Raw genomic sequence first — 27,867 nt, forward strand, 5'->3', positions numbered from 1 at the left:
GAGGAAGTATTGAGTTTTTGAGATTTCAGAATCATTTGTATAGAGATGATAATTAAATCAGTCCGGGCAGGAGAATAGCAAAGGATCCAGAATGGAGACTTGGGGAAAAAAGCGCTATTTGGGATGTGGTCCTTGGGCCATCAAAAAAGACTGAAAAAGTGTGGTCAGACAGTTAGGAGGGACAGCAATGGAGAAAGCCTGCAGAGGAATGAGAGTCTAGGAGGAAAGAGCGGTCAGCAATGTCCAATACAGAGAAGAGGCCATCAGGTAGGGCAGTTAATAGTTCATTGATAACTTTAGAGAGAGCAGTTTCAGGAGAGTGAGGATGAAAATCGGTTTGCAAGGGATTTCACAGTGAAGGAGAGAGCAGCAAGTTCAGACAGATAAGGAGTTTGGCTAAGAAAAGGAGGTGAGAGAAAATGGTAGTTCTAGGGCTGGTGAAGCTCTAGGAAAGGGTTCCTTATGGATAGAAGGAACAGTTATATTTGAAGGCATCAGGAAAGGAGCCTATTGATAGAGAAAGGTTGAACATTTGAGAGAAGTGGGCAGGGGGAGGAGAGGGGATGATTGAGGGTACACAGACTGCTGGAGAACACAGTATAGAGTGTGATCAGATGCCCATGTAGAGGGTTGGCCTTGGCGAAGACAAGGGCCTCTTTTTTAGAGCCTGGAGGAAGGAAGCTACTGGGAGATTACATGAAGGGGGTTTGATATAGAGAGAATGAGAGTATTTAGTCATTCAGTAAACATTTATTAAGTGCCTACTATGTGCCAGGCACTGTGGTTAGTGCTGGGGATCAAAAAAAAAAGGAAAAAAGGTAAAAAAAAAACAGTTCTCTGCCCTCAAAGAGCTCACAAAATCATGGGGGAACAACAAGCAAACAAATAATAGGCAAACAAGCTATAAAGAGGATAAATAGGATATAATTAAAAGAGGAAAGACACTAGAGTGAAGAGTGGTTGGTAAAGGCCTCCTGTAGAAAGAGAGACTTTAGTTGGGACTTGAACATTATTAGGAGGTAGAAATGAGGAGGGAGAGTGTTTTGGCTGTGGAGTGCCTTCTTCCTGGAATAGCAAGGAAGCCAGTGTCATCAGATCAAGGAGGAGGTGACAGGAAGTAAGGTGCAAAATAAGTGTTGCCTAGGTCATGAAAGATTTTGCATTTGATCCTAGAGGTGGTACAGAGCCCGCTGGAGTTTATTGAGGACTGACAGAAGCAGAAAATGAAGGAGGGGAGAAGATATCCAATTTGAGGGCAGGATATAGAAGTCAGTCTGAGAAAGTCCCAAAGTAGCTGAGCCAGGTCAGAAATGAAGAGATGTCTGAGATGAGCTTTATCCTTCAGTGGAAATTTGAAGTTGAATGATATATGTGGAAAGATTGGGGAGGAAATAGGCTTGGAATAGCTTCTCTTGGGAGTGATTTATTAGAGGATCAGTTAGTAATCAATTGGTAATCGGTAAAAGAACTGACTGCCTTCCTATACAGAGAGCTCCTGCTATGAATAAACAACTATGTTGTGAAGAACAGGGACTCAGGAGACACTACTGTAAATTCTGGGGAATCTCAAGAAGTGGGAAATGATCAATCCATTCGTTTATTATTCAAAAGATAATTAATAGAAATAAAGGAGGTTAAAGATGAAATAAAGATTCCAAATAGAGCATATATCACTTGTTTTAAAGAAAGAAGAAATCAGGGCAGCTAGGTGGCACAGTGGATAGAGTGCTGGGCATGGAGTCAGGAAGACTTATCTTCCTGAATTCAAATCTGGCCTCAGAAACTTACTAGCTGTGTGACCATGGCCAAGTCCCTTAACCCTTGTTTGCCTTATTTTCCTCATCTGTAAAATGAGCTGGAGAAGGAAATGGCAAACCATTCCAGTATTTTTGCCAAGAAAACCCAAATGAGGAGTTGGATGCCACTGAAAAACAAAAAAAAAAAAAGAAATTAAAATTAAAAGTGGAGATGGTTTTATACACATGATGAAAAATTGCTTGCGAATAATAGAAGCTCTCAAAGATGAATCGTATCACTATAACAGAAACAGAAGAAAATGAAATAGCAGAGAATTAAATATCAAGTGCATTGGCCAAATACTTGTTCTGTGTATAGCATGTTGGGAAAATAGATGATTCCTCTGAACTGTCAGGGCGTTTTCAGATCTAGCCAAACTCTACTATAGGATGTCTTTCATCAGCCTTCTTAACTGATTCCCTTGACTCTTGTTCTCCAGTGTTCTAGATTCTAGGAGTATGTTTAGATTATCTTTTTCTCATAAAGAACCTGGCAATGTCTTTCTTATGAGTTAGCTCCAATCCCAACCCCACTTAATAAAATATTACCTAAGATGTTTTGTCTCTGACACATACCCAAAGCCTCTTCAAGCCCTACAATGATAGATATCTCTTCTTCTCTTAGATGGAAACAGTCTCATATACCTCTCAGTTCAGTCTGGATTGTGATTAATATCTCTTAAGAATATTCTCTATTTAAGGTATTATTTCTGACTTTCAGGAAATTGACTAGATTATTCCTTTTTTCTCTCTCTTCAGTGATGATAGGAAATATTTTAGCTCCACAAAACACAGTACTTGTTGCTTCTTACAAACTCTTCAAGGAATTATATCACTTACGACAGTTCTGATGCGGACGAATTTCCTATCACCTTGTTTTCTCTCCCAGAGATCTTCATAACTTCTCTGATTCCATAGGGAATAGCATTTCATAGTTATACATTTTTAAAGCTTTATTCCAACTGAAAATATGAAATACTTTTCTCAATATTTCATTGGGTTTTTCATGACTATGGTTTCAAGTGTTGACTCTGACACTCATAAAGTGCCAATCACTTCTCTGTGCTTCAGTTTTCTTTTGTAAATTGATGAGCATTGGACTAGATCAATTCTGAAGTGTGTTTCAACTCTAAGTCCTGTGGGTTTTTATGTTTTAGGAGTTGTTGACATTCAAGGACGTGGCTGTGGACTTCACCCCAGAGGAGTGGGGTCTGTTGGACAATGCTCAGAAAGAGCTGTACAAAGATGTCATGCTGGAGAATGCTCAGAACTTATTCTCCCTGGGTAAGGACCACTCACAACTCTGAGTCTGCCATCAAAAGAAGTGCCTTCATTCCTTCCCTAGTGTGCAGAGTTTCAGGCATTTATCAATTTTTAGAAAGGCCAGAGTGCTAGTTTCCTGAGTTCAAGAGACAAGGTCCTCCTGCTGCCTGGTCTTCCTGTGAAAGATCTTTGCATTGTGTGATAGGGAGCTGAGAGTTTCCTTTGTTGCTTCTGAAAATGTCCCTGTCTGGTTCTAGGCAGCTTCAGGTCAAGGATCAAACCAATGATAATCTCGGACTTGGAATGAATCTCAAGCATCATGCAGTTTAACTTCTATCTGGATGTGCATTTTTTTCTGCAAAATATCTAAAAACTGATGGCCTTCCTCCCAAGGCCATCCTTCTTCTTTGGGAAGGGTTTTGTCTTTGGAGTGTTCTTTTTGTTAATAAGGATAAATTTTTAGCCTACTGCTCATGGTGTTACTCTTAGAGCACTAATATAGTAAGTGTGTCCTTGTTCTCCTTCATACATTCCTCAAATTCTAGTTTAGGTGAAAGAAAATAAAGGGAAGGGAATAAGTATTTATATACAACATCATGAGCCAGATACTGTGCTAAGGGTTTCCTTTATCGTATTATCTCATTTGATCCTCAAAACAACCTTTTGGTTTTGGTGCTATTATTATACCCATTTTAAAGTTGGGAAAACTGAGGCAAACAGAGATTAAATGATTTGCCCACGGACACAGAGCTCCTAAATGTCTGAGGCCAGATTTGAACTCAGGTCTTCCTGACTCCAGTGCTCTCTCCTCTGCACTGTCAGTTGTCTTCTCTAATTTCTAGAAAATGGAAGCTATGGAATGAGGCAATCCTTCTATAAAAGAAGTAGACAAAGTTGGAATTTTCTGATTCCATATTGGTTGCATGAATCTCCCTGAAACAACCCTCCACCACCCCACTACCTGCCCTCAAAGATCCCAGCAATGCCCACCCTGGAAACTATCTTTTTGTAATCCTTGGAACTACTTTGTGATCCTTGCTTGTATTCCCTCTTTTCCTAATGAGGATTAAATTACAAATTTCTCTCCATCCTCATCCCTAACTTATTCCCCATTCCTAGGGCTTCCAGTTCCCGGAGAATACTTGATGTCCCATTCTGAGCAAGAAGGCCTGAGGAATTCCTGTCCAGGTGAGTGAGGTAAAAATTGGTGTATCTGGGCTTTTATCACAAGAAGCTTGTTCATGTTGCAGTAAAGGGTGTGCTAGACTTTGGGGCATGAAAGCCTGACTTCGAATTCTTTTTCAGATACTTTTTAGGAGTGAGATCCTGGTCAGGTCACTATAGTTCTCTGCCTCAGTTTCTTATATGTGAAAGGAGGTGTTGGACTCCGTGGACTTTTAGTTGGACTTTTAGTTCCCTTCTAGTAATCAATCAGTGATCCTAGAAGAAGTCTTTGTTGGGAACTTTGGGGCTTGGAACTCTTCTGCAACTATCTCAAAAGGGATGAGGCTATTTAATAAGAGCTCTTTCTTAGCCCTTCCTTAGGTCAACAGATATTTATAAGTGCCTAGTATGTGTCAGGCCATATGCTAAGCACCAGAGATATAGACATCCCCTAATCTCAATGAGCTCACAGACTAGTGGGAAAGACAACATGGACACAACTATGTAAAACCTGCCATACATATAGGAGAAGGGAAGTGGGCCCTAAAGTAAGGAGGACTGGAAAAGGCTAATTGTCGAAGGTGGGGTTTTACCTCATATTTCAGAGAAACCAGGGGGAGTGTTCTAGGCATGAGGGCCAGCCAGGAGAAATTCATGGAGTTGGGAGATGCAGTGTCCTGTATATGGAACAGAAAGGAGGTCTTTACTCCACTGGATTAGGCAATATGTGGAGTGGGAGTAAGGTGAAAGAAGACTAGAAGGGAAAAGAGGAGCAGATAATGAAGCACTTTAACAGCCCAACAGAGGATTTTATCTTTTGTCTTGCTGATAGGGGGCCACTGGAGTTTTTTGAGTAGGGAGTGATATAGTTAGGCAGAGCTTTAGGAAGATGAATTTGACCCCTGGTTAGAGGATTGTGTGGACAGGAGAGAGACTTGAGGTACTGATCCCAGCCAGTCCATTCTTCAGTGCCTTAGGTGTGAGGTTATTGGTCCTGAACCAAGAAAGGGGCAATGTTGGGAGAGAAAGGGATGTATTTGAAAGAGGTTATGAAGGTGGCAAATCAACAGGACTTTGCAATAGACTAGATGTAGGGGGCAGGAATGTGTGAGAGATAATGAGGAGTGGATGACATGGATGATTGGGAGGATTGCACCCTAGATAGTAGTAGGAAAGCAAGAAGATGGGAGCAGTGGGGAAAAGATAATAAGTTTAACTTTGGATATGTTATGAAGAGTACCAGGAGAGAGTATTGTCCCCACAAAAAAGTGGTTGACTGACAGTTATCAGAGGCTGCAAAAAGAGCAAGAAGAATAAGAATTAAGAAAAGGCCATTGGTTTTGGGAATTGGGAGATCACTGGTAACTTTGGAAAGAGGTGTTTCAGTTGAACAATGAAATTGGGGGCCAGACTGCAGAGAGTTTTGAAGGAATTAATAGGAAAGCCAGTGGTGACACCAAGCGTAGATGGCCATCTCTAGCTATTTAGCCGTGAAAGGGTTGGAAGATAAAGGAAGACATCGTGGGGAGGAAGGGGTCAAGTGAGTTTTTTTTTTCAATGAATCTGGACAATGTGTGTTCTATTTGTGGAACTTGGGCAGGAGCCAGTAGACAGAGAAAGATTCAAAAGTAGTGGAAAAAATGGGAAGGATCATATTGGGAATATTCTGGGGGAAAAGGTTGGATGGAGTAGGAATATTTATATATGTAGATGAGTTTGCTTTGGCAAACAGGAGGGCTCCCTCCTCATGGGAGACTGGGCTGAAGAAGGAAAAGAATGTTTTGGATATATGTGAAATGAGGAAGAGATAAGATAGCTCCAGATAAATGTCCCATTTTTTTTTCAGTGAAATGATGAGGCCATGTTCTGATTAGAGAGCATAGGGGGAGCAAACGATATGGCAAGGTGAAGGAGACATGAAAAGATTTGGAAAAACTCTGCGGTGAGTTGGCAGAGGATTTCTTTGCCATAGTGAGGGCCCAGTTGAGAGTATGTAACCTAAATTTGTACTGGCCCTAGTCTGCCTGATTCTGTGATTTTCTCCAACTCCAATCATCACTATGTGAACAGAAGTGAAGGCCACTGCCTTACCTGGAAATCAATCAAGCATAGGTCATCAACCTCATTCTTTTCCTGGTTTCTGTGACCCAATCTTTGACCCATTCTTGGAGAATCCCTGGATAGATTTATGAGGTGACCACCACCCTAAGGTTAGGGAGATGGGAAGGAGAGGCTTCCGGGTAGCAGGAGACTGTTCAGGAGACTAGGATCCATTGTTATCTTCTATACTGGGTCTGGTCAGGTTTCATCAGGGTTAGAATTATACTGAGATAACTATTTCTGAGTGAAAAGGTACAAGAAAGAGAAACAGGGCTAAGGCAAGCCACATGTTTGACAACTAGGAGAGAGACTAGAATCCAGAGAGGTTAGGGCCTAATCTGAGCTCTGGGTCCTGTAAGTTAGTCAATAAACATTGATTAAGTGCCTGCTGTGTTCTACGGATTGTACTAATAAGCCCTGGGGATAGTGAAAGGCAAAAGACAGTTCCTTCAAAATCTAGTATACAAATAAGAAGATGGCTTGAGAATAAATAACAGACCATGAAATCCACTTTTATTTGATGTAGTCAAAGGAGAGTGTTTTGTATGGAAATACATAAGATTCAACAGACAGAACTGTGAATGCAAGGAGAGAAGAGAATGGAGTTTTATGAAGGAGAGAATAGTCTGGGTGAAAAGAATCAAAATGAAAATGACAATAATAGGTAACAATTATACTGTGCCTGCTCTGTGCCAAGGGCTTTACAAATATTATCTCATTTGATCCTCATACCAACCCTGGGAAGCAGGTGCTATTTATTTCCCTCATTTTACAGATAAACTGAGGCAAAGTACTGTGATTTTCCAAGTGTTATGCAGCTAGGAAGTTTCTGAGACTGAATTTGAACTCAGGTTTGCCCAACTCCTGCCCCATTGCTCTATCCACTAGGCCACTCAGCTGCCTCATGTGGTAGAAAATAAATTTCTACCCTAAAGGATGCTTCCAACAGGAGAGATTAAAAGATAAGAGCCTCTTAAGATAGAGTTACAGCCAGTCATCTGAGACTGGGATCAAAGGAAGACAAGGTCTGGTAATTGGTGAGGATTTCAATTAGAGATGACTAGTATGGATCCTGTTCCCTTCCCCTATCTACTTTTTTCCTTCAAAAGCTGGAGACCTGCAAAGAGTAAAGATGATAAGAAGATACGACAGAGAAAAGATAATTACTTTTCATGAATGAAAAAAAAAACTGAGGATGGTAGCAGAATGCATAGAAAGGAGAACCCAACATGTTGTGTATAAGAAAAATCCTTGATACAAAGCTTCACACAGCATTAAAATGAAGGGATGCTATTGTGTAATACAGTTTAGAATTATGCCCCCAAAGGCATTCAACTATATATCCTTTGATTCAGCAATCACTTCGAGTAGGTCTATAAACTAAAGAGATCAAAGAAAGAGGAAGAAGGCACATTGGCCCAACAAAAATTTATAGATGCAATTTCTTGTTGTTTCAAAAAAAAATTGAAACAAAGGTGATTAGCATATATTGGCAAATGGCTGAGGAAGTAGTGGTCTAAGAATATATAATAGGATCTTATTGTTTCATAAGAACTATTGAAAGGCACAGTTTCAGAGAAACCTGGAAAGAGTTCTTTAAACTGATTTAAAGAGCATTAAGCAGCAGAACCAGGAGAATAGTTTATACTTTAACAAAACTGATCAATGCAAAGAACAACCATGACACCAGAACAGAGTAGCATCTTCTAAAATTTTTTGTTCTTAGAATCGCTTTCAACAACCACTACAAAAAGTGTTACGATCCCCACTCATCATTTAATCTAATACTCAGAATATTCTTTTAAATGTATGCATCAAGTGCTTGAAATAGTGATGCTGATAATTTTGCCTCTCGAAGTTCCAAATTAGTATATACATTAGACTCTAATATTATAAAATATAAAAATTTATTATTCTTCTAATTTTAAAAACTAAACATAAAATTATAAATTCATAAAATGAAATAAGTATAACAATTATAAAAAATTCATGTTGGGCTTTCTCTAAGAATTATTTTAAAATTATAGCTAACATTTATATATGACTAAATACATGTCGGCATTGATGTCAGGAATGGGAACAACAGATTGGCTGAGAACCAGAATATGGACCAATGAGGATTTCTTGAGGTTGCCAGCAGAGAGTCTGACCCAAAGAGGCAAAGACTACAAATTAACAGTATACAAGGTTTATGTAGGTTTTAGGGAGTGAAGACCAGGATAGGAGGATGGGACAAAAGTTGATTGGTCAAGGTCCCTGTTGCTGGAGCTGGAGGATGATCTGGTATAATAATTCTTGTATCTAGTTTAGGGTTCAGATTTTTGCATAACAAAATGTGGGAGGTCTCTGCTGTTTCTGAGAACAAAACAAAATACCATAGCATACCCTATTTTAGCTAACTTGCATTGCAAGCTGTGATAGGAGAGTACAGACATACATGTGTGAACAAAATGGAGTGATCTTCAAAATGGAGGAGCTCAAGATCCACGCCAGGCACTGTGATAAACCTTTTAAAATAATTAGCCCATTTAATTCTCTTAACAACCCTGAGAAGTAGGGTGCTATGATGATCCCCATTTTACATTTGGGGAAATGGAGGCAAACAGAGGCTAAGTGACTTGCTCAGGGTCACACAGCTAATAAGTGTGTGAAGCTAAGACTTGAACTCAGGTCTTTCTGACTTCAGGCCCATCTCTCTATCTGTTGTGCCACCAATTATATTTTGATTTACAACCATAATAAAGTGAAATAGTCCCTTACACATATATGAGTTGGGAAATGGGAGGAGAATTTTATAAGCTCTCTTGAGGAGAGATGGAAATTCATTTTTTTGTCAATAGCTCCCTAACCTGTTAACAAATTAATCATGAGTTACAATATACAAGATCCGTAGTGACTTAGTGTATTTTGTTAATTGGCTAATGACGAGTGAGTGTATTAATTGGTAAAGGCACTTGAAAGTCAATTGTGGATATTGCTTTGGTTTTTCTTATTTTTTTAAAAATTGTGTTTATATATAAAATAATCTTTTAAAGAGAAGATCTCTTTAACTGGCTTTTTCTACCATGGAAGATTGGCTGCACTCTCACAGAAACTGTTGAGGGACTGACCCAGGTAGCTAAACAGTTCCTTTGAAAATCAACCTCACAGTAGAATAGTAATATAAGAGAAAGATAAGGTCAAATAAAAAAACAACCTTAACACTTCAACAAGAGGCAATATAATGTTTATTGTCTACATAGAATGTTTGTGATGATCCATGATTTTTTAAAGATGGCTTGTAATGTGCCTGCCTAATGATCACGGATCATGATCTAGGAGTTTGCCATCTCTCCTGTAGGAACAAAAATATTTGTAACATCTTGATCTTGTGATTACATAATTGGTGAAATGTGATTACTAGGTTACTGGTAAAGGAGGGAAGTACTCTGGTTCAATGACAAAAAGCAAAGGAAGGCCTTTGCATGCCTGTGGCCATCCATTGGGAATTAATTTGCACATGAACGTCCAAACTGTTTGAAGGTTTGGAAACAATTTGATGGCAGGTTGAGAAACTGAAGAGTTATGTTGCACTTAGTCAGAAGCAGTCAGTCACAGTTTGCTCCATTCACTGCGTGAACACCAAAAGCCTTGTATGCCTGATTATGATATTTGGAAATCACAGCAGAAAGGGACTGATTATGCTTCAAATATTCACATACTTGTTTTCCCAGAGGAAAAATGTATTTATAACAAAGTTGGGCAGTTATTTACTGCTTAAGATAGCATGAAAGAATTTTCAGCTTAAATCCTTTGGGCCATCATCACCAACTTCCAAGGGATTCTTGATCCCCTAAATAAGAAGGGTTGCTGGAGGACTAATAGAGAAGCATGCTATCCATTTCCTGGCAGAACAATGATGGTTTCAAGGTGCGGTATGAGAAATAATATTTTTGGGGCATGGGAAATGTATATTTTTTTATTGTGCATGCTATAAAGATTTTTATTTTAGGTTTATTTATTAAGTGAACAGTGGAATTCAAAGATAAAAATTTTAAAATAAAGAGATAAAAATAAAGATAAAAAGTGATGGGCCCGAATCAAATCTAATATGCCTCAAGTGAACGCAAAAAGCAGGGTTAGTACTTATGATGGGATCTCATCTACAGCAACAACAATAACAAAAATTTAAAAGGGATAACAAGGGCAACTGCATTATGTTAAAAGACATTATAGGTAGTGAAATGCTATGACTGTTTAGTATATGTGCAACCAATGGCATGATATCCATCCACCTGATTAAATTATAAGAAAAGGTAGATATAACTGTGGAAATTACTATAGGATAATTGAAAAGAGTAAATAAATCTGTTTCTCAGGTTAGCATGAAATTTACAAAAAATGACAATGTGATATTGCGTCAAAACTGGTCAATACAGAACATTAGGAAGATTATCTGAATACAATAGAATAAGATTGTGATCAAAAATGCATTTGGAGAAAGAATTGAAAGCAAACTGGAGATAATCTGTCTAATGCAGTGGACAGAGCACACTCAGTCACTGGGTTTGAATTCTAGTCTCAACTGCTTGGATTCAGAGTTATTCAAATCTCATTGCCTGAATTGTAAAGTATAATGAGAATGCTGGCTCTGCCTAGGTCTCATGTATGTTGTGAAGATCCAATGTGATTCAATTATTTGTGGTACTCTTTGTTAATTAAACTATCCTATAGGTTCGATCTAATAGCAATTTCGCATGATTGAATCTGCCCATGTAAGTTTGAAAGCTCTTCTTTTTGACTGGAGAAATTGAATGTCATTTGGTTTTCGTTGCTGTTGAGTCATTTCAGACTCTCCATGCCTCATTTAGGTTGGTTTTTTTTTTTTTTGGCAAAGATACTAGAGTGGTTTGCCATCTCCTTATCCCACTCATTCTTCAGATGAAGAACTGAGGCAAACAAGGCTAAGTGACTTGCCCAGAATCACACAGTTAGTAAATGTCTAATGGGCCAGCACTCTATCTATTCTGCCACCTAGTTGCCCATCATTCAGTTTATTTTTTGTGAACAGAAGAAAGATGATATATTTATAATATGTGTGTATGTATGTATGTATGTTTGCTTTCTTCAGATTCAGAGACTAGTTTTGAAGTGAAGGAGTCAACTACAAAACTGAAAATGACTTCATGGATTGACTATTCTAAATATAGTCACTGCAGGGCTGGTCATGCTAACCATCAGAGAATCCACACAGGAGAGAAACCTTATGAATGTAATCAGTGTGGAAAGACTTTTACACATCGCTCCAATCTTCTTGTGCATCAAAGAATCCACACTGGAGAAAAACCTTATGAATGTAATCAATGTGGAAAGGCTTTCACCTATACATCACATCTTTTTAGACATCAGAGAATCCACAGTGTAGTGAAACCTTATGAATGTAATCAGTGTAGAAAGGCTTTCTCACAGCTCTCTGGTCTTTGTTCACATCAGAGGATCCACACTGGAGAGAAACCTTATGAGTGTAATCAGTGTGGAAAGACTTTCACACAGCGCTCCAGTGTTGCTGTACATGAGAGAATCCACACTGGAGAGAAACCTTATGAATGTGATCAATGTGGAAAAACTTTCACACAGCGTTCCAGTCTTCTCGTACATCAAAGAATCCACACTGGAGAGAAGCCTTATGAATGTAATCAGTGTGGAAAGGCTTTCAACTACACATCACATCTTTTTAGACATCAGAGAATACACAGTGTAGTGAAACGTTATGAATGTAATGAATGTGGAAAAGTTTTCAGATGCCTCTCTGCTCTTTGTAAACATCAGATAATCCACAGTGGAGGGAAACCTTATGAATGTAGTCAATGTGGAAAGGCTTTCACAAGTAGATCGAGTTTTACTTCTCATCAGAGAATCCACACTGGAGAGAAACCTTATGAATGTAATCAATGTGGAAAGGTTTTCAGAACTAGCTGTAATCTTGTTGTACATCAGAGAATCCACACTGGAGAGAAACCTTATGAATGTTATCAATGTGGAAAGACTTTCTCACAGCTCTCTGGGCTTTGTTCACATCAAAGAATCCACACTGGAGAGAAATCTTATGAATGTAACCAATGTGGAAAGACTTTTACACAGCGCTTCAGTTTTGCTGCTCATCAGAAAATGCACACTGCAAAAGAACGTTATGAATGTAATCAATGTGGAAAGACTTTCACAAGGAGTTCCAGCCTTGCTCGACATCAGAGAATCCATACTGGAGAGAAACTTTATGAATGTAATCAATGTGGAAAGACTTTCACAAGGAGCGCCAATCTTGTTGGACATCAGAGAATCCACACTGGGGAGAAACCTTATGAATGTAATCAGTGTGGAAAGACTTTCAGAAAGAGCTTTAATCTTATTGAACATCAGAGAATCCACACTGGTGAGAAACCTTATGAATGTAATAAATGTGGAAAGACTTTCACACAGCACTCCAGTCTTTGTTTACATCAGAGAATCCACACTGGAGAGAAACCTTATGAATGTAATCAATGTGGAAAGGCTTTCAGATGCAACTCCACTCTTCGTAGACATCAGAAAATCCACACTGGAGAGAAATCTTATGAATGTAATCAATGTGGAAAGGCTGTCAGCTGCACATCACATCCTTTTAGACATCAGAGAGACCACTATGTAGTGAAAATGTATGCATGTAATCAATGCGGAAAGACTTTCACACAGCCCTCCAGTCTTACTGAACATCAGAGAATCCACACTGGAGAGAAACCTTATGAATGTAATCAATGTGGAAAGACTTTCAGAAGGAGCTCCCATCTTGTTGTACATCAGAGAATCCATACAGGAGAGAAACCTTATAAATGTAGTCAATGTGGGAAGGCTTTCAGATGCCTCTCCACTCTTTATACCCATCAGCTAATCCACAGTGCAATGAAACCTTATGAATGTAATCAATGTGGAAGGACTTTCAGCTGCACATCACAACTTTTTAGACATCAGATAATCCACACTCGGGAGAAACCTTATGAATGTAATCAATGTGGAAAGACTTTCACAGGTAGTTTCAATCTTGTCGTACATCAGAGAATCCACACTGGAGAGAAACCTTATAAATGTAATCAATGTGGAAAGACTTTCAGAAGACGTTCCCATCTTGTTGTACATCAGAGAATTCACACTGGAGAGAAACCTTATGAATGTAGTCAGTGTGGAAAGACTTTTACGAGGAGCTCTGGTCTTACTTATCATCAGAGAATTCATGCTAGAGAGAAACGTTGTGAGTGTCTAGAAGGTGGTAAAGCTTTTGATGTACACTCTCACCTTACTAAACAATAGATAATCCATACTTGAGGAAATACTTTATTAATAAAATCAATGTGGAAAATCACTCAGACTAGAGTTACCCCTTATTTCCCATCAGAGAATTCACAGAACATAGAGTTCATATCCCTGTAATGCACATGTAAAGGCATTTAAATGGAGCACAGGGCTTGATATCAGAAATTTCATGTTGGGCTTATTACCAAGATGAAATTTCTGAAAGGCCTTTAGCCAGAGATCATGTCTTACTTTACATGAGAGGATTTATAATAGAGAGAAAACCTATGAATATGCTCAATAAGGACCTGCCTTTTGCCAGAAGATGGATGTCACTAGAAACTGTAACATTCACACTAGAAGGAAGCCTTATAAAAGCAATAATTATGGTAAGGTCTTCACCTAGAACTCATACATGTGTGTACATTGGAAAAATCTTGCTGGGGATAAAACTTGCTGTGGAAACACCTCTTCCTGCAGCACAGACCTCATTAGACATCACAAATTTCATACATAAAGGCCTCAAAGTGGATTAAATATTTCTCTTAATTCCTAAGATTTCTTATTACTCTTCTGTAACATTCTATTGCATTCCAATAGCATAGCTTTTTTTGAGGCTGTCAGGGTTAAGTGACTTGCCCAGAGTCACGCAGCTAGTTAGTCTGAGGCCATATTTGAATTCAGGTCCTCCTGACTCCAGGGGTGGTGCTCTTTCCACTGTGCCACCTAGCTGCCCCCCATAGCATAACTTCTTCAGCGATTCCCAAGTTAATTGGTAGTCACTGTTTTTCATGATGTTAACTGACAAAAATTCCTGATAGAAATTTTGGTATCTGTTGGACATTTTAAAAAATCATATTTTAATTTTTTACCAATTACATGTAAAATCATTTTTAACATTCGTTTATTAAAATTTTGATTTCCAAATTCTCTCCCTCTCCCTCCCATCTCTCCTCCTTGAGACAGCCAGCAATTTGATATAGGTTATACAAGTGCAATCATGCAAAACAATTTCTTTATTCTTCATATTGTGAAAGAAAACACAGGCCAAAAGAGCCATGAAAAAAATAAAGTAAAAAATCATATGCTTTGATGTGCATTCAGACTCCATCAGTTCTTTCTTCAGAGATGGATAGCATTTTCCACCACGAGTCCTTTGGAATTGTCTTGGATTATTGTATTGCTGAGAATGGCTGTCATTCACAGTTGATCATTGTACGATATTGCTATTACTGTGTACAATGTTCTCCAGGTTCTGCTCACTTTACTTTGCATTAGTTCACAAAAGTCTTTCCAGCTTTTTCTGAAAGTATCCTACTTACCATTTCTTCTAGTATGATAGTATTCTGTTACAGTCATATACCACAGCTTGTTCAATCATTCCAAAATTGATGGGCATCCCCTCAATTTCCAATTCTTTGCCACTAAAAAAAGAACTGATACAAATATCTTTTTACAAAAATGTTCTTTTTCCTTTTTTCTCTTAAATATCTTTGTGATATTGACCCAGTAATAGTATCGCTGGGTCAAAGGGTATGAAGTTTTATAGCTGTTTGGGCATAGTTGCAAATTGCTCTCTGGAATAGTTGGATCCATTCAAAACTCCACTAACAGTGCATTAATGTCCCAATTTTCCCACATCTCCAACATTAATCATTTTCCTTTCTGTCATATTGGACAATCTGATAGGTGTGAGGTGGTATTTCAGAATTGTTTTAATTTGTATTTCTCTATTCAGTGGTGCTTTAGAGCATTTTTTTCCTGTGACTATAGATAGCTTTAATTTCTTCATCTGAAAGCTCCCTTGGCCCACTGATCAATTGGGGAAAGACTTATCATCTTATAAATTTGATTCAATTCTCTATATATTTTTGAGAAATGACATTTACTATAAAATAATTTTTCCAGCTTTATTTCCTTCTAATCTTGGCTGCATTGGTTTTGTTTGTGTAAAACCTTTTTAATTTAATGTAATCAAAATTATCTATTTCACAACTTGTAATGCTCTCTATTTCTTGTTTGGTAATAAATGCTTTCCTTATTAATATATCTGACAGGGAAACTATTTCATTCTCCCCTAATTTGCTTATGGTATCACTATTTTTGTCCAAATTAAGTACCTATTTTGACCTTATCTTGTACAGTATTAGAACTTGGTCTATACCTTGCTTCTGCCAAACTGCTTTCCAGTTTTAACAGATGTTTTTGTCATATTGTTATTTCTTGTCTCAAAATCTTTGAGTTTATTAAACACTAGGTTACTATGGTCCTTTACTACTGTGTATTGTGTACTTAATCTATTCTACTGATCCACCACTCTATTTCTTAGCCAGTGCCAGTTTGTTTTGATAATTATCACTTTGTAACACAGTTTAAGATCTGATACTGCTAAGCCACCTTCTTTTGCATTTTGTTTTATTGATTCCCTTGATATTCTTGAACTTTTGTTCTTTCAGAAGAATTTTTTTATCTTTTTCTAACTCTATAAGATCATTTTTGCTAGTTTGGTATCTGAATAAATAAATTAGGTAGCATTGTCATTTTTATTATATTGGCTCAGCCTACACATGAACAATTAATATTTTTCCAATTGCTTAGATCTGACTTTATTTGTGTGAAAAATGTTTTGTAATTGTGTTCTTGGGTTTGTCTTGGCAGGTAGATTCCCAAGTACTTCATATTGTCTGCAGTTATTTTAAAAGGAAATTCTCTTTCTATCTCTTGCTACTGGGCTTTGTTGGTAATATATAAAAAAGTTGATGATTTACGTGGCTTTATTTTATATCCTGCAACTTGGCTAAAGTTGTTAATTATTTCAACTAGTTTTTTAGTTGATTCTCTAGGATTTTCCAAGCATACCATCATATCATCTGCAAAGAATGATAATTTTGTTTCCTCATTACCCCTTCAAATAATTTTAATTTTTTTCTTCTCCTATTGCTAGAATTAACATTTCTGGTGCAATGTTGAATAATAATGGTGATAATGGGCATCCTTGCTTTACCCGTAGTCTTACTGGAAAGGCTTATAGCTTATACCCTTTACAGATGATGTTTGATGATGGTTTTAGATAGATATTACTTATCATTTTAAGGAAACCTCCATTTATCCCTATACTTTTTGGTGTTCTTAATAGGAATGAGTGTTGTATTTTATCAAAAGATTTTTCTTCATCTATTGAGATAAGCATATGATTCCTGCTGGTTTTATTTTTGAGGTGGTCAATTATGCTGATAGTTTTCCCAGTAGTGAAGTAGCCCTGCATTCCTTGTATAAATCCCACTTGGTGATGGTGTATTATCTTGGTGATATATTGTAATCTTTTTGATAATATTTTATTTAAAATTCTTACATCAATATTCATTAGGGAAATTGGACCATAGATTTCTTTTTCTGTTTTGGCTCTTCCTAGTTTAGGTATAAGTACAGTTTTTGTGTTGTAAATGGAATTTGATAGGACTTCTTTGACTATTTTTTTGAATAGTTTATATAATATTGGAATTACTTGTTCTTTAAAGGCTTGGTAGAATTTACTTGTGAATCCATCAGGTCCTGGGGACTTTTCCTAGGGAGCTCATTGTTGGCTTATCCAATTTTATTTTTATAAAATACGGCTATTTAAATATTCTATTTCTTATGTTAAATGGGCAACTTATATTTTTGTAAATATTCATCCATTTCACTTTTGATTCACTTTTGATTTATTGGCATATAATTAGGTGAAATAGCTCCTAATGATTACTTTAATTTCACTTTTGTTGGTTGTATATTCACCCTTTTCAGTTTTGACAGTGAGACAGATCTTTTCTGCCGACCTTCTAGGTTGTCTTGGGCTGGAAAATTGCTTCACCTAGTCCTTTTGTTTGTTCCGCTGCTCTACAATTTGTTTTCAGGCATTATTTCAAAGTTGCTTGGAGGGGAATTTGGGAGAGCTTAGGCAAGTGCTTGCCTCTTCTTCGCTCTGACTCTGGTATATCTGGACACTTACATTTGTAATGATATCTTTAGGCTGCTGAGTGGCACAATGGATAGAGGGCTGTCCCTGAATCTCTAAGACCTGAGTTCAAATTCAGTCTCATATACTTACTAGCTATGTGACTCTTGGCAAGTCACTTAACCTATTCCTGCCTGAGTTTCTCATATGTACAATGGGAATAGTAATAGTATCTACCTCCAAGCGTCCATGAGAAGATCAAATGAGACAATATTTATAAAGTTCTTTCCTAGCATTAAATCACTATGTAAATGTGAGCTATTATTGTTGTTTTAATAATTATTGGCCCTTTAATTAATTCACTGTTGATGAAGGTGTGAAGCCCAAAAAGTGACTAGTACTCTTTGACTCAGTGACATCACTAGCATGTGTGTGTGTGTGTGTGTATGTGTCTAAACAAAGGTGTAATGTTCTACTTAGGGTAACAGCTAAACAAACATTGGTATATGAATGGGATTGAAAACAAATATGCCATCTAAGATAGGCAGTTTCATTGAAAACAGAAGAGCTGTATGAACTGAGGCAGAGTGAAATGAATGGCTCTAAGGGGTAATTGTTAATAATAACAACATTGCTAAAGATTAAGAACTTTGAAAGATGTCACAACTCTGATAATTATAATGACCAACCACCATTCCAGAGGACTTATAAAGATCTGTGATACCTATATCCTGACAAAAAGGTGATGGATTCAAGATGTTAACTAAAAAGTACATTTGGGGTTGTGGATAAGGTGGGAGTTGATTTAGCTTGACTATGTGCTTTCATTTCAAATATTTTTGTCAATTTTTTTGTGGTCAAATCTGGTATTTTGATGGAAACTAGAAATAGGATTGCCCTCTCCCCCCCACCAAAAAAAATGGAAAAGAAGGAAATAGTTGGAAATTTTTAATACTTACTCAATAGAATGAGATGAAGGCCAGAAGGAATCAGGACAGATTTGAAAGTGCCATATTTTGGCACTATGGAATGTCTAGGATAGTCCTGTTATTGCTTTCTTGTGGTATTGGGTGTTTTATTATTCCTGGATCTCAGGGTCAGCTCAGGCTGGGGATCTTCAAACTTTCAGTGCTGCCAAAGTGGTCTGATTCCTTACCCCTCTCTGAACTCTGCAAATTCCTGACTTTTGTTTGGCTCTGAGCAATACATCTATTGGCTTGGCACATGTGGAGTTTCAGTAGATTACTCAGTGACTGTAGATTTTTAGTAGAAATTATAACTTTCAGTAAATTACTCTGTCACTATAAGCTGGCTGGAAAACTACACTAGTCAAAAATGACAGAATTGCAGATCTTCTTTTGTTTTAGATTCCTTCCCTTGTTATTCCTCTGCAGGCTTCAGATTGGACTGAATGCTGGACCTGAAACTGTATTCTATACCTCACACCAGAACCATATGGCTGCTGCTTGCTTCTTAATTTGTGCTATGATTAATACCCACCCAGGAGGTTAGCACTTATTCTGCCATCTGTAGGGGCAGGTCTCCTCAGTTTGCCCAACCTCAAATTGGTCAGTAAGTGATAGGGCTACAAGATGCCTTCCGTTCCTGTACCTTACACAAGTTGAAGTCACTTTAAACTGGTTCTGGGACCTCTTCTTGGCCTGCTGAACAGTATCTCCCTCAGCTGGAATGTTAGCAATGCCCTTCCTGGCTGGACCCCTTCCCCAGTGTCCACAGACCTATCTGTTTTTCTGTCCCTCTGCACTGATCTGGAACAATGCCTCACTATGGTTTATTGGAGTTCCCACTCATGATTCAGGGTGAGCCATATTCTCCATCATGTTTTTCTCAGCTTCTTCAATTATAAAATGAGAACAATAACAGCCGTACCTCCCAGGGTTATTGCGAGGCTCAAATGAGCTAATATTTGTAAAGTACTTATCACAGTGCCTGACACAAGTGGAATTTTTTTTAAAAATATGCAAACTGAGGCAATTCTCTGAGCAAGTTAACATTAATAGGTGAACTGCCTATCAACAAATGGGTAAATGACTTGCCTCCATTTATGCCAGAGATGCCAAACAAAAGGATAGTTTCCCTTTTATAGATTTTGGGGAGTAGAGAACAAAGAACAGAACAGGTAGGTAACATAAGATTGAGAGCCACAGATTTGGTTACAGAGCTGAGGCACTGATAAAAACACATTTGGATGGAAGTTTTGTAATGGGGGCTAGCAACAACCTCCTCCTTTACCACCTGTGCCTAAGAAGTGCTCATTGTTGGTGTCCAGGTGCAAGGTCAAAAGATAATAGACTAGTCCTTTTTGGACAACAAAGCAGACATCCTTGAAGGATAGCTTGGAGGTATAAAGACATTAGGCCTGACACTCTGATATTTATATGCATCCCTTAATGTCAGCTATATTCTTTGAGGCAAGAATAGATCAATGATTAGCAGGAAAGCTGGATTTTTAAAATTAACTTATTACAAGGCAGCTGAATCTCTGAACCAAGCTGAGAGACAAAGAGCCATGACTTAAGCAGTTATAGGAAGAAAATCAATTATTTGTAAATTAGATCAATTAAAAAATTATCTAGAATTAATCTTCTCAGTAGGCACCATATAAATACTAGGTATTGTTATTATCCAAATCAATGTTACAGTATAGGCCCAGATCCCAGGGGCACTTCACTAGAAACCTCCTTCAAAGTTGATCTATTATGTCTCTTCTTTGAGCCTGGCCATTCTATCAATTCTGAATCTGTCTAATTGTATTATCACTTAGTCCATATCTCTCCATTTTCTTCCAAAGAACAGCATAAAATATTTTATTAAATATTATGCTAAAAGTCAGTCAAGCCATGCATAGAGCATTCCTGTAGTGTGCAAGTCCAGTGACCTTTTCAAAAACAGAATTTAAATTAATTTGGCATAACTTGTCCTTGCTGACACTATGTTGTTTCCAAACTGCCTGAGTTACATACAGCCCCAAGCAAGCCCCTTAAAGTTCCCACTTTGTCACCTAGAAGCAGGCCAAGAATATAAGTACATTCGTGTTCTGGACAATCGACATTATACTTCATAATGTTTGGTAATGCTTTCTCCATTACTTCTGGCAGTATCCTTTGTGCCCATGTGAACTCTCCAAGGTAGCTAGTCAACTGCTGGGATAATTCTTGGGAGGTTGTGTGTTATGTTGTGGAGACATACTCCAAGAAGATAGGAGACCACTCTGTTGTTATTGGGTTAGTCAGTGGTTGTCCCATTGAAACACCATCCATCAGTACAGTTCTCTTCTTCCTCTGGCATTTGCTGGATGACCCCTCATCTGATAGCCCCTATGTATCTACTTTATAATTCCATTGAAAATAAATAGCTACTTCCCTTCAGAGCATCCAGCTCCATCCTCTTGGGAAAGATCCTTAGTTTCATTTCTCTTACACCTCTATACAGTAGTCCATCTTCCTTTCCTCCTGTGGGAGATGTAGCCACTCTCCGAGCTTCTGATGTAGGACAGAATTCCCGCCACCTCTTTTTATCTTTATACTTCTGCCTTTTCATGTTGAACCTATGCTTCATTTTTAGGGGTTTGGAGTGTGTGTGTGTGTGTGTGTGTGTGTGTGTGTGTGTGTGTGAAACTCTTCTTGTCTCAGCTACCCTGGAGGGTGGAGAGTCATTACTTGACTATCTTCACCTCTTTTCTAGGAGTAAGGCTAGCCTGAACTTATAGGACACTTCCATTGGAGTACCACAAGGATTACGATTTAGGATTTTTATCAGTGATTTGGATAAAAGCATAGATGATAAGTTCATCAGATATGTAGGCGCCACAGTCTGACACATGAGAGTTAAAAGCCATAGGGATCTTGATAGGTTAGCACATGAATTTGAACCTAAAAGATGAAATTCACTAGGGGTTAATTTCAAGTCTTAAACTTGGGTACAAAATAAATCAATTTCACAAGTAGGAGAGGCATGGGTAGATAATCATTGTTCTGAAAAGGATCTGAGGCTTTCAGTAGACAGACTGCAAGTTCAAAATGAGCCAGCAGCGAAGTATGGCAGCCAACAAAGAGAATGTGCTCTTGGGATGCATCAAAAGATACAGCTTCAAGGAAGAAGGAAGAGAGAGTCCATTGTACATTACTCTGCCCTCATCAGACCTCATCTAGAGGACTGGGTCCAGTTCTAGGAACCACACTTTAAGAAACACATCGATAAGTTGGAGAGTGTCCAAATGAGGGCAACCAAGATAGGGAAGGGACTTGAGGCCATGCCATATGAAGAATAGTTGGAACTCTAGAGAAGACAAGAAAGGTGGAGACAAGATAAAGGCTGTAATATGGTGGGGGGAGGGTGGAATAATGGAGGAAGGTGGGAATTAGACTTACTGTTTGGCTACAGAGATCATAACCAGAAGCAATGGTTGGGAGTTACAAATAGAAGTCAGAAAGATCTGAGTTCAAATTAAGCCTCAGACATTTACTAGCTATGTGGCACTAGGCAAGTCACTGAATCCTGTTTGCCTCAATTTCCTCATCTGTAAAAATGAGCTGCAGAAAGAAATGGCAAATCCCTCCAGTATTTTTTCCAAGTAAACCGCAAAAATGGGTTGTGAAGAGTCAGACACGACTGAAACGACAATAACAAACAGAAGGAAGAACATATGTTTATCCATTTGTATCTGTTTTATGTTTGTTTCCATCAGATGCAGAGACCAGGTTTGATATGAAGGAGATGACTGTAAAGCTGAAAATGACCTCATGGAAAGACTACTCTGAGTCCAGAGCTGATCTTGCTAAACATAAGAGAATCCACACTACAGAGAAACATGAATGCAATCAACACGGGAAAGGTTTAAGACTTGGGTCTAGTCTTATTCTACATTGGAAAATCCATACTGGAGAGAAACTTTATGAATGTAATCTATGTAGAAAGACTTTCACAAATAAGTCCAATCTTGCTGCACACAAGAGAAGCCACACTGGAGAGAAACCTTATGAATGCAATCAGTGTGGAAAGGCTTTTGCACACAGGCCCAATCTTGCTGTACATGAGAGAATCCACACTGGAGAGAAACCTTATGAATGTAATCAATGTGGAAAGGCTTTCAGATGCCTCTCCACACGTTGTAAACATCAGATAATCCACAGTGGAGAGAAACCTCATAAATGTAATCAGTGTGGAAAGACTTTTAGAATGAGCTTCCATCTTGCTGCACATCAGAGAATCCATACTAGAGAGAAACCTCATGAATGTAATCAATGTGGAAAGGCTTTCTCACAGAGGGTCAGTCTTGCTGTACATGAGAGAATCCATGCTGGAGAGAGACCTTGTGAATGTCACAAATGTGGTAAAGCTTTTATCCACTACTCTTCCTGTTATGTGCATCAGAGAATCCACACGTGAGAGGAAACCTGTGAGTGTCTAGAAGGTGGTAAAGCTTTTAATAAACATTCTTCCCTTACTGAACATCAGAAAATCCATACTAGAGGGAAAATCTCATTAATATAATCTATGTGGAAAAGCATTCAGGCTAAGGTCACCCTTATTTCCCATCAGCGAATTCACTTGAGATAGAAATCATATCCCTGTTATGAATGTGCAAAGGCATTCAAATGGAGTACAGAGCTTGTTAGACAACAGAAATTTCATCTTGTGAATAAGCCCTATATAGACTTAATGTGGGAAGGCTTTCAGCCAGAGATCATCTCTTACTTTACGTCAGAGGATTAATAGTGCAGAGAAGACATATGAATGTATTCAGTGAGGACCTGCCTTTTGCTGGAAGATGTAGGTCATTAGACATCACAATATTCACATTGGGAAGAAGCTATAATAGCAGGGATTATAGGAAGGCCTTCACCTGGAGTTCATACTTGTGTGTTCATTGGAAAAATACTGCTGGAGAGAAAACTTATGGATCTAATTAAGGTGGGAAGATCTCTTCTACAGCACAGATCTCATTAAACATTGAATATTTCATATTGTGCATAAACTCCTAAAAACTGACTTCGTCCATGCCAAGGGCATCCCTTCAACTTTTCCCAGACTCACCTCTAGTAGTCTTCAGGCTCGACTCCCTTGAGTAGTTAGTGGCATTGAATGGTGGATTACTGATTGATCATTCAGACTATTTCACCTAAATAGAACAATGTCAGGTTACAGTCCCATGAGATTTCACCTCAAATAGCAAAATTTCACCAATCATAGCTTAGGGCTAGCTACAGTTATTGTTACTCTCATGAGTAACATGAGAGTATGTTGCAATAAGTTTTCCAGTAATTTTTCAGTTGTGTACTACTCTTCACGACCCCTTTTTGGAGTTTTCTTAGCAAAGATACTGGAGTGGTTTACCATTTCCTTCTCTAGTGCAGTAAGTTTGTTAACAATAAAAGCTTAACAGACTTTTCAAAAAAAATTCAATCAGCATCCTTTTCTTCTCTTTCTTCTTCCCCAATTTAAACTCATCTTTGTGTAAAAAAAATCATTACAAATCCAAAAACTAATTGCATTCTGCAATTGCATATATATAGTGAATATATTATCATCCCCTTAAAAAATTAGCCAGAAAAACATTGGTAAGTTACTATAAATCTTCAGACTAACATATCCATCTCTTAAGTTATTATATATTTATCCCTAAAGCAAAACTAAATCTTTAAGACTGGAGTCTGTTAAGACCAATCTGGCTCGAGATATAACTTCAGTATATACTATTTCAGGTGTAATTTCATAATTTTCATAATCAAAAATCATCACACAAACCACTGCTATGCTATAAAAGACTTGCAATTCCTACCCCCTTGTCAAGGAGTGTTTATGATGGAAGAGGAGATCCCATTTTCTCAATAAACCAAATCACAAGTTATTTCGCAAAGTCGGTAAGGTTTTGTGACCTTGCCCAAGTAGATGGTCCCAAGAAACCTGGCAAATTTACCAATAAGGAGATCTCACAAGGTCTCTCTCATTTTCTTTTTAAAATCTTTTCCATATATTAATCATTATTCTTCCCTTTTAAAATATACCCAATTAAATACTTGATAGCTTTTAACATCATAACAATATCTTCCAATAAATTAATGATTTCACAGTTTCCTGATTTAAAAAGTTAAATTTTCTAATGATACAATTACATTAACTTCTTATCAGTATTTCTCACACAATGGTTTCCCAAAAAACACAATAAAAGAAAATTTAGAAATACAATAATAACATTTACAATATCATGAAACAAAATTTATCACCAGTTAGATGGCATCCCTTTCTAATTCCAATTTCCAAATTATCTAACCTAGAAAATCATTCATTTTATCACCTTTGGCATTTTTATACTAATCACATTTGAAATCCAATATATTACCCAGTATGGGAGTAATTATATTCAATTAAATAAATAATAAGAGGTAACAACAGAAGTTCACATTTATATATTTCTTACCATATGGCTGGCTCTGTGTTAAGCATTTTACAACCATTATATCATTCTGATGTATACAATCCTGTGACGTGGGTGCTATGTTTTATCTCTACAGATTAGGAAAATGAGGCAAGCAGAGGTAAGTAAGGTAACTTATCTAAGGTCACACAGCTAAGAAATTTACAGAAACCAGATTTTTATCTCATATTTTCCTCAATCCATGCTTTTTCAGCATTTTGCCTTAATGCCAAACCACATTACAATTTATTTCAGTTCAAACCTCTTCTACAACAAATCTGGATTTACAGTTACAAAATCAAAATCTCAAATTTACCAAGGGCCATGTACTCCCAGGACTTCACATTATAGGGCCTGCTGTTTTTAGGTAATCTACTGCCAAATATCTAAGGTACGAGTCTTGTATTCTTGCCCCCCCTTTTTAGAGTTCATGAGGATTTTATATTCCTCACATAACAACTAAAATATACACTTCTAATGACCCATCAAGTACAGAATTTTAGCATACTATCTTCAAATACTTCTATGTTGCAAATTACAGTAGCTTTCATACCATAAAGAATAACCACATAACATTTCTCATATCCTTCTTATTCAATACCTTTTGGTGACTTATTTCTAATTTATCCAAACAATTGGTTCTGTTATATTATTCACAGGAGTAAAGCATTTTTCCAAATTAAAGTTGACTCACATTCCAGTTGTTCCCTTAAATAAACTTGTCTTTCTACGGGCAAGAAGCAAGACAGTTTGTAAAATTCAAAACAAAATTAGCTTTGAAATTTAACCAAAAATGACTTCCCCTTCTCTAACCTGTGATTTTGTGATATAGAATAGGGGAGAAAGACTTCTTAGAGGTATAATTCTCCTTGAGATGCGGGATGGAGATGTTGGTTCATATTTTCCCTTCCTTTGTTCTTTCTGTCATACATCTGTGGTGATGCTCTTGAGTTGGCTATACCCTTCTCATGCCACCTAGGCAAAACACATAGATATACCTATAGATATACCATTTAATTTTTGGCAGGGATTGATTAATAAAAGCAGAGTGGATGATTTCTGCCTCATATGATTTGCTTAGCACTTCTACGTAGTCTATCATAAAAATGGGTAGGGGTCTCTTTTTCTTCTTGACAATTTATTTGAAATCTACTCCAATTAACATCAGTACTCTAGTATAATTTACAGCAAAATCTCTAATTTCACACCAATTTAAATATTACTTTCTAAATTGACATGTACTTAACTTTAATTTGCAAAACTCTCAAGTATCTAATTAGTTTAATAAAACTTCTTTACTTTTTAGTTGTTTCCTAATTTACACAAACTTTTTTTTATGAATCATGAAAGAGTTAATAATAGGCAGCCACAGCTATTCAAACTGCAAAATATAACCTATTTTTTCTTCACTTTCGAATTCCACTGATACTACTTTCAAACTAGCTTCAGCTCCCTTTTCTTTAATCAATGAAATTACGTGCCCCCTGCACAACAATAACGGCTCTGTCTCTTTCCAGGCAAGAGTGGTAAGAGAGCTAAGTGTTGTTTCCCTACAACTTTCCCAGCTTTAATTCCCATTTTTCCTTAAAACAAATTCCACAGAGAGTTAAAACCCCTTAAAACATTTCAGCATTTATAAAAATATTCAAACTATAATTTGGAAATACACAGTACAGAATTTACATTTTAATCTCTGATTAGTTTATGATGTCATAGATTTCTGCAGATTGGGAGAAAGATCCCCCTCCCTCTTATCTCTGTTTCTACTGTCTGCCTCCCTAACTTGGCCAGAATTTTTTTTTTTTACTTTGTCTCTTTGGGCTGATATGGCCTCAGGAAAATGCTAGTTGACTTTCAAATGTAGATAAAATGAGAAGACAGACAGAAAAGCATTGCTAACAAAATTCCTTAAAAAAAATTCAGTGCACAGAAATGAAAGGCTCTGTTTTGGAACCAAATTTTGGAACCCTTCATGATTGTCATATATCTTACACTAATTTGGATAAGGTCAAGAAAGGCCTAAAGCTTGAGATAGTGCCCTCTTCACCCCAAGAGCAGAGCCCAACTTAAACATAAAGCTAAAAGTCAAGAAATAGCCTGGAAAATGAGCAAACAACAAAAAAGAACCTGACCACAGAAAGTTATTATGGTGACAGGGAAGATCAAAAGACAAATTCAGAAGAAGATAAAAAAAAGTCAAAGGAGCTACATGCAAAGACTCAAAAAAATGTGAATTGGTCTCAGGCCCCCCCCCCCCCAAAAAAATTCCTGGAAGAACTAAAAAAGGATTTTGAAAATCAAATATGGGGGGGCAGAGGAAAAATTGGCAAAAGAAAAGAGAGTGATGTAAGACAATCTTGAAAAGAGTCAATAGCTTGGTAAAGAAGGCACAAAAAGACTTTGGGGAGAGACAGAGCCAAGATGGTGGAGTAAAGGCAGGGACCTGCCTGAGCTCTCCCCCAAAACTCTCCAAAAACCTTTAAATGATGATTCTAAACAAATTCTAGAGTGGCAGAACCCACAAAAAGACAGAGTGAAAAAATGTTCTAGCCTAAGACAACTTAGATGGTTGGCATAAAATGTGTGTTACACCAGGATAAGAGGGGTACAGTCCAGCCCAGGCCATGCCAGCACAGACTGGGCCCCAGCAAACCTAGAGCAGGCCTTGGGTTTGACTGAATCTGTGGCAGTATGATAGTTTCCAGACATTTCAGCACACAGATGCCAAAGACACCTTTGAAGGTCAACAGGAAAGGTTTGGAGCACAGTCCAACACAGGCTGTGCCAACAGAGTCCTAGCCCCAACAAATAAGGAGCAGGCCTTGGGAGCCACTGAATCAGCAGCTCTTTCTGGAGTTCTCAACCCATAG

The 27,867-nt window shown here is 37.6% G+C and overlaps 1 protein-coding gene across 1 annotated transcript; it reads left to right on the forward strand.

Moving 5' to 3' along the window:
• The first annotated feature begins 123 nt into the window (after positions 1-123).
• Positions 124-27,867, forward strand: LOC118836803 (zinc finger protein 420-like). The gene is made up of 7 exons (XM_036743966.1): positions 124-267; positions 2,954-3,080; positions 4,179-4,247; positions 11,434-13,151; positions 13,224-13,365; positions 22,268-22,480; positions 27,719-27,867. The coding sequence occupies exons 1-7, from the start codon at positions 124-126 to the stop codon at positions 27,865-27,867; spliced, it is 2,562 nt and encodes an 853-aa protein (XP_036599861.1).

The sequence above is a fragment of the Trichosurus vulpecula genome, chromosome 2 (assembly GCF_011100635.1).
Source record: "Trichosurus vulpecula isolate mTriVul1 chromosome 2, mTriVul1.pri, whole genome shotgun sequence".
In the NCBI taxonomy this organism is placed as follows: Eukaryota; Metazoa; Chordata; class Mammalia; order Diprotodontia; family Phalangeridae; genus Trichosurus; species Trichosurus vulpecula.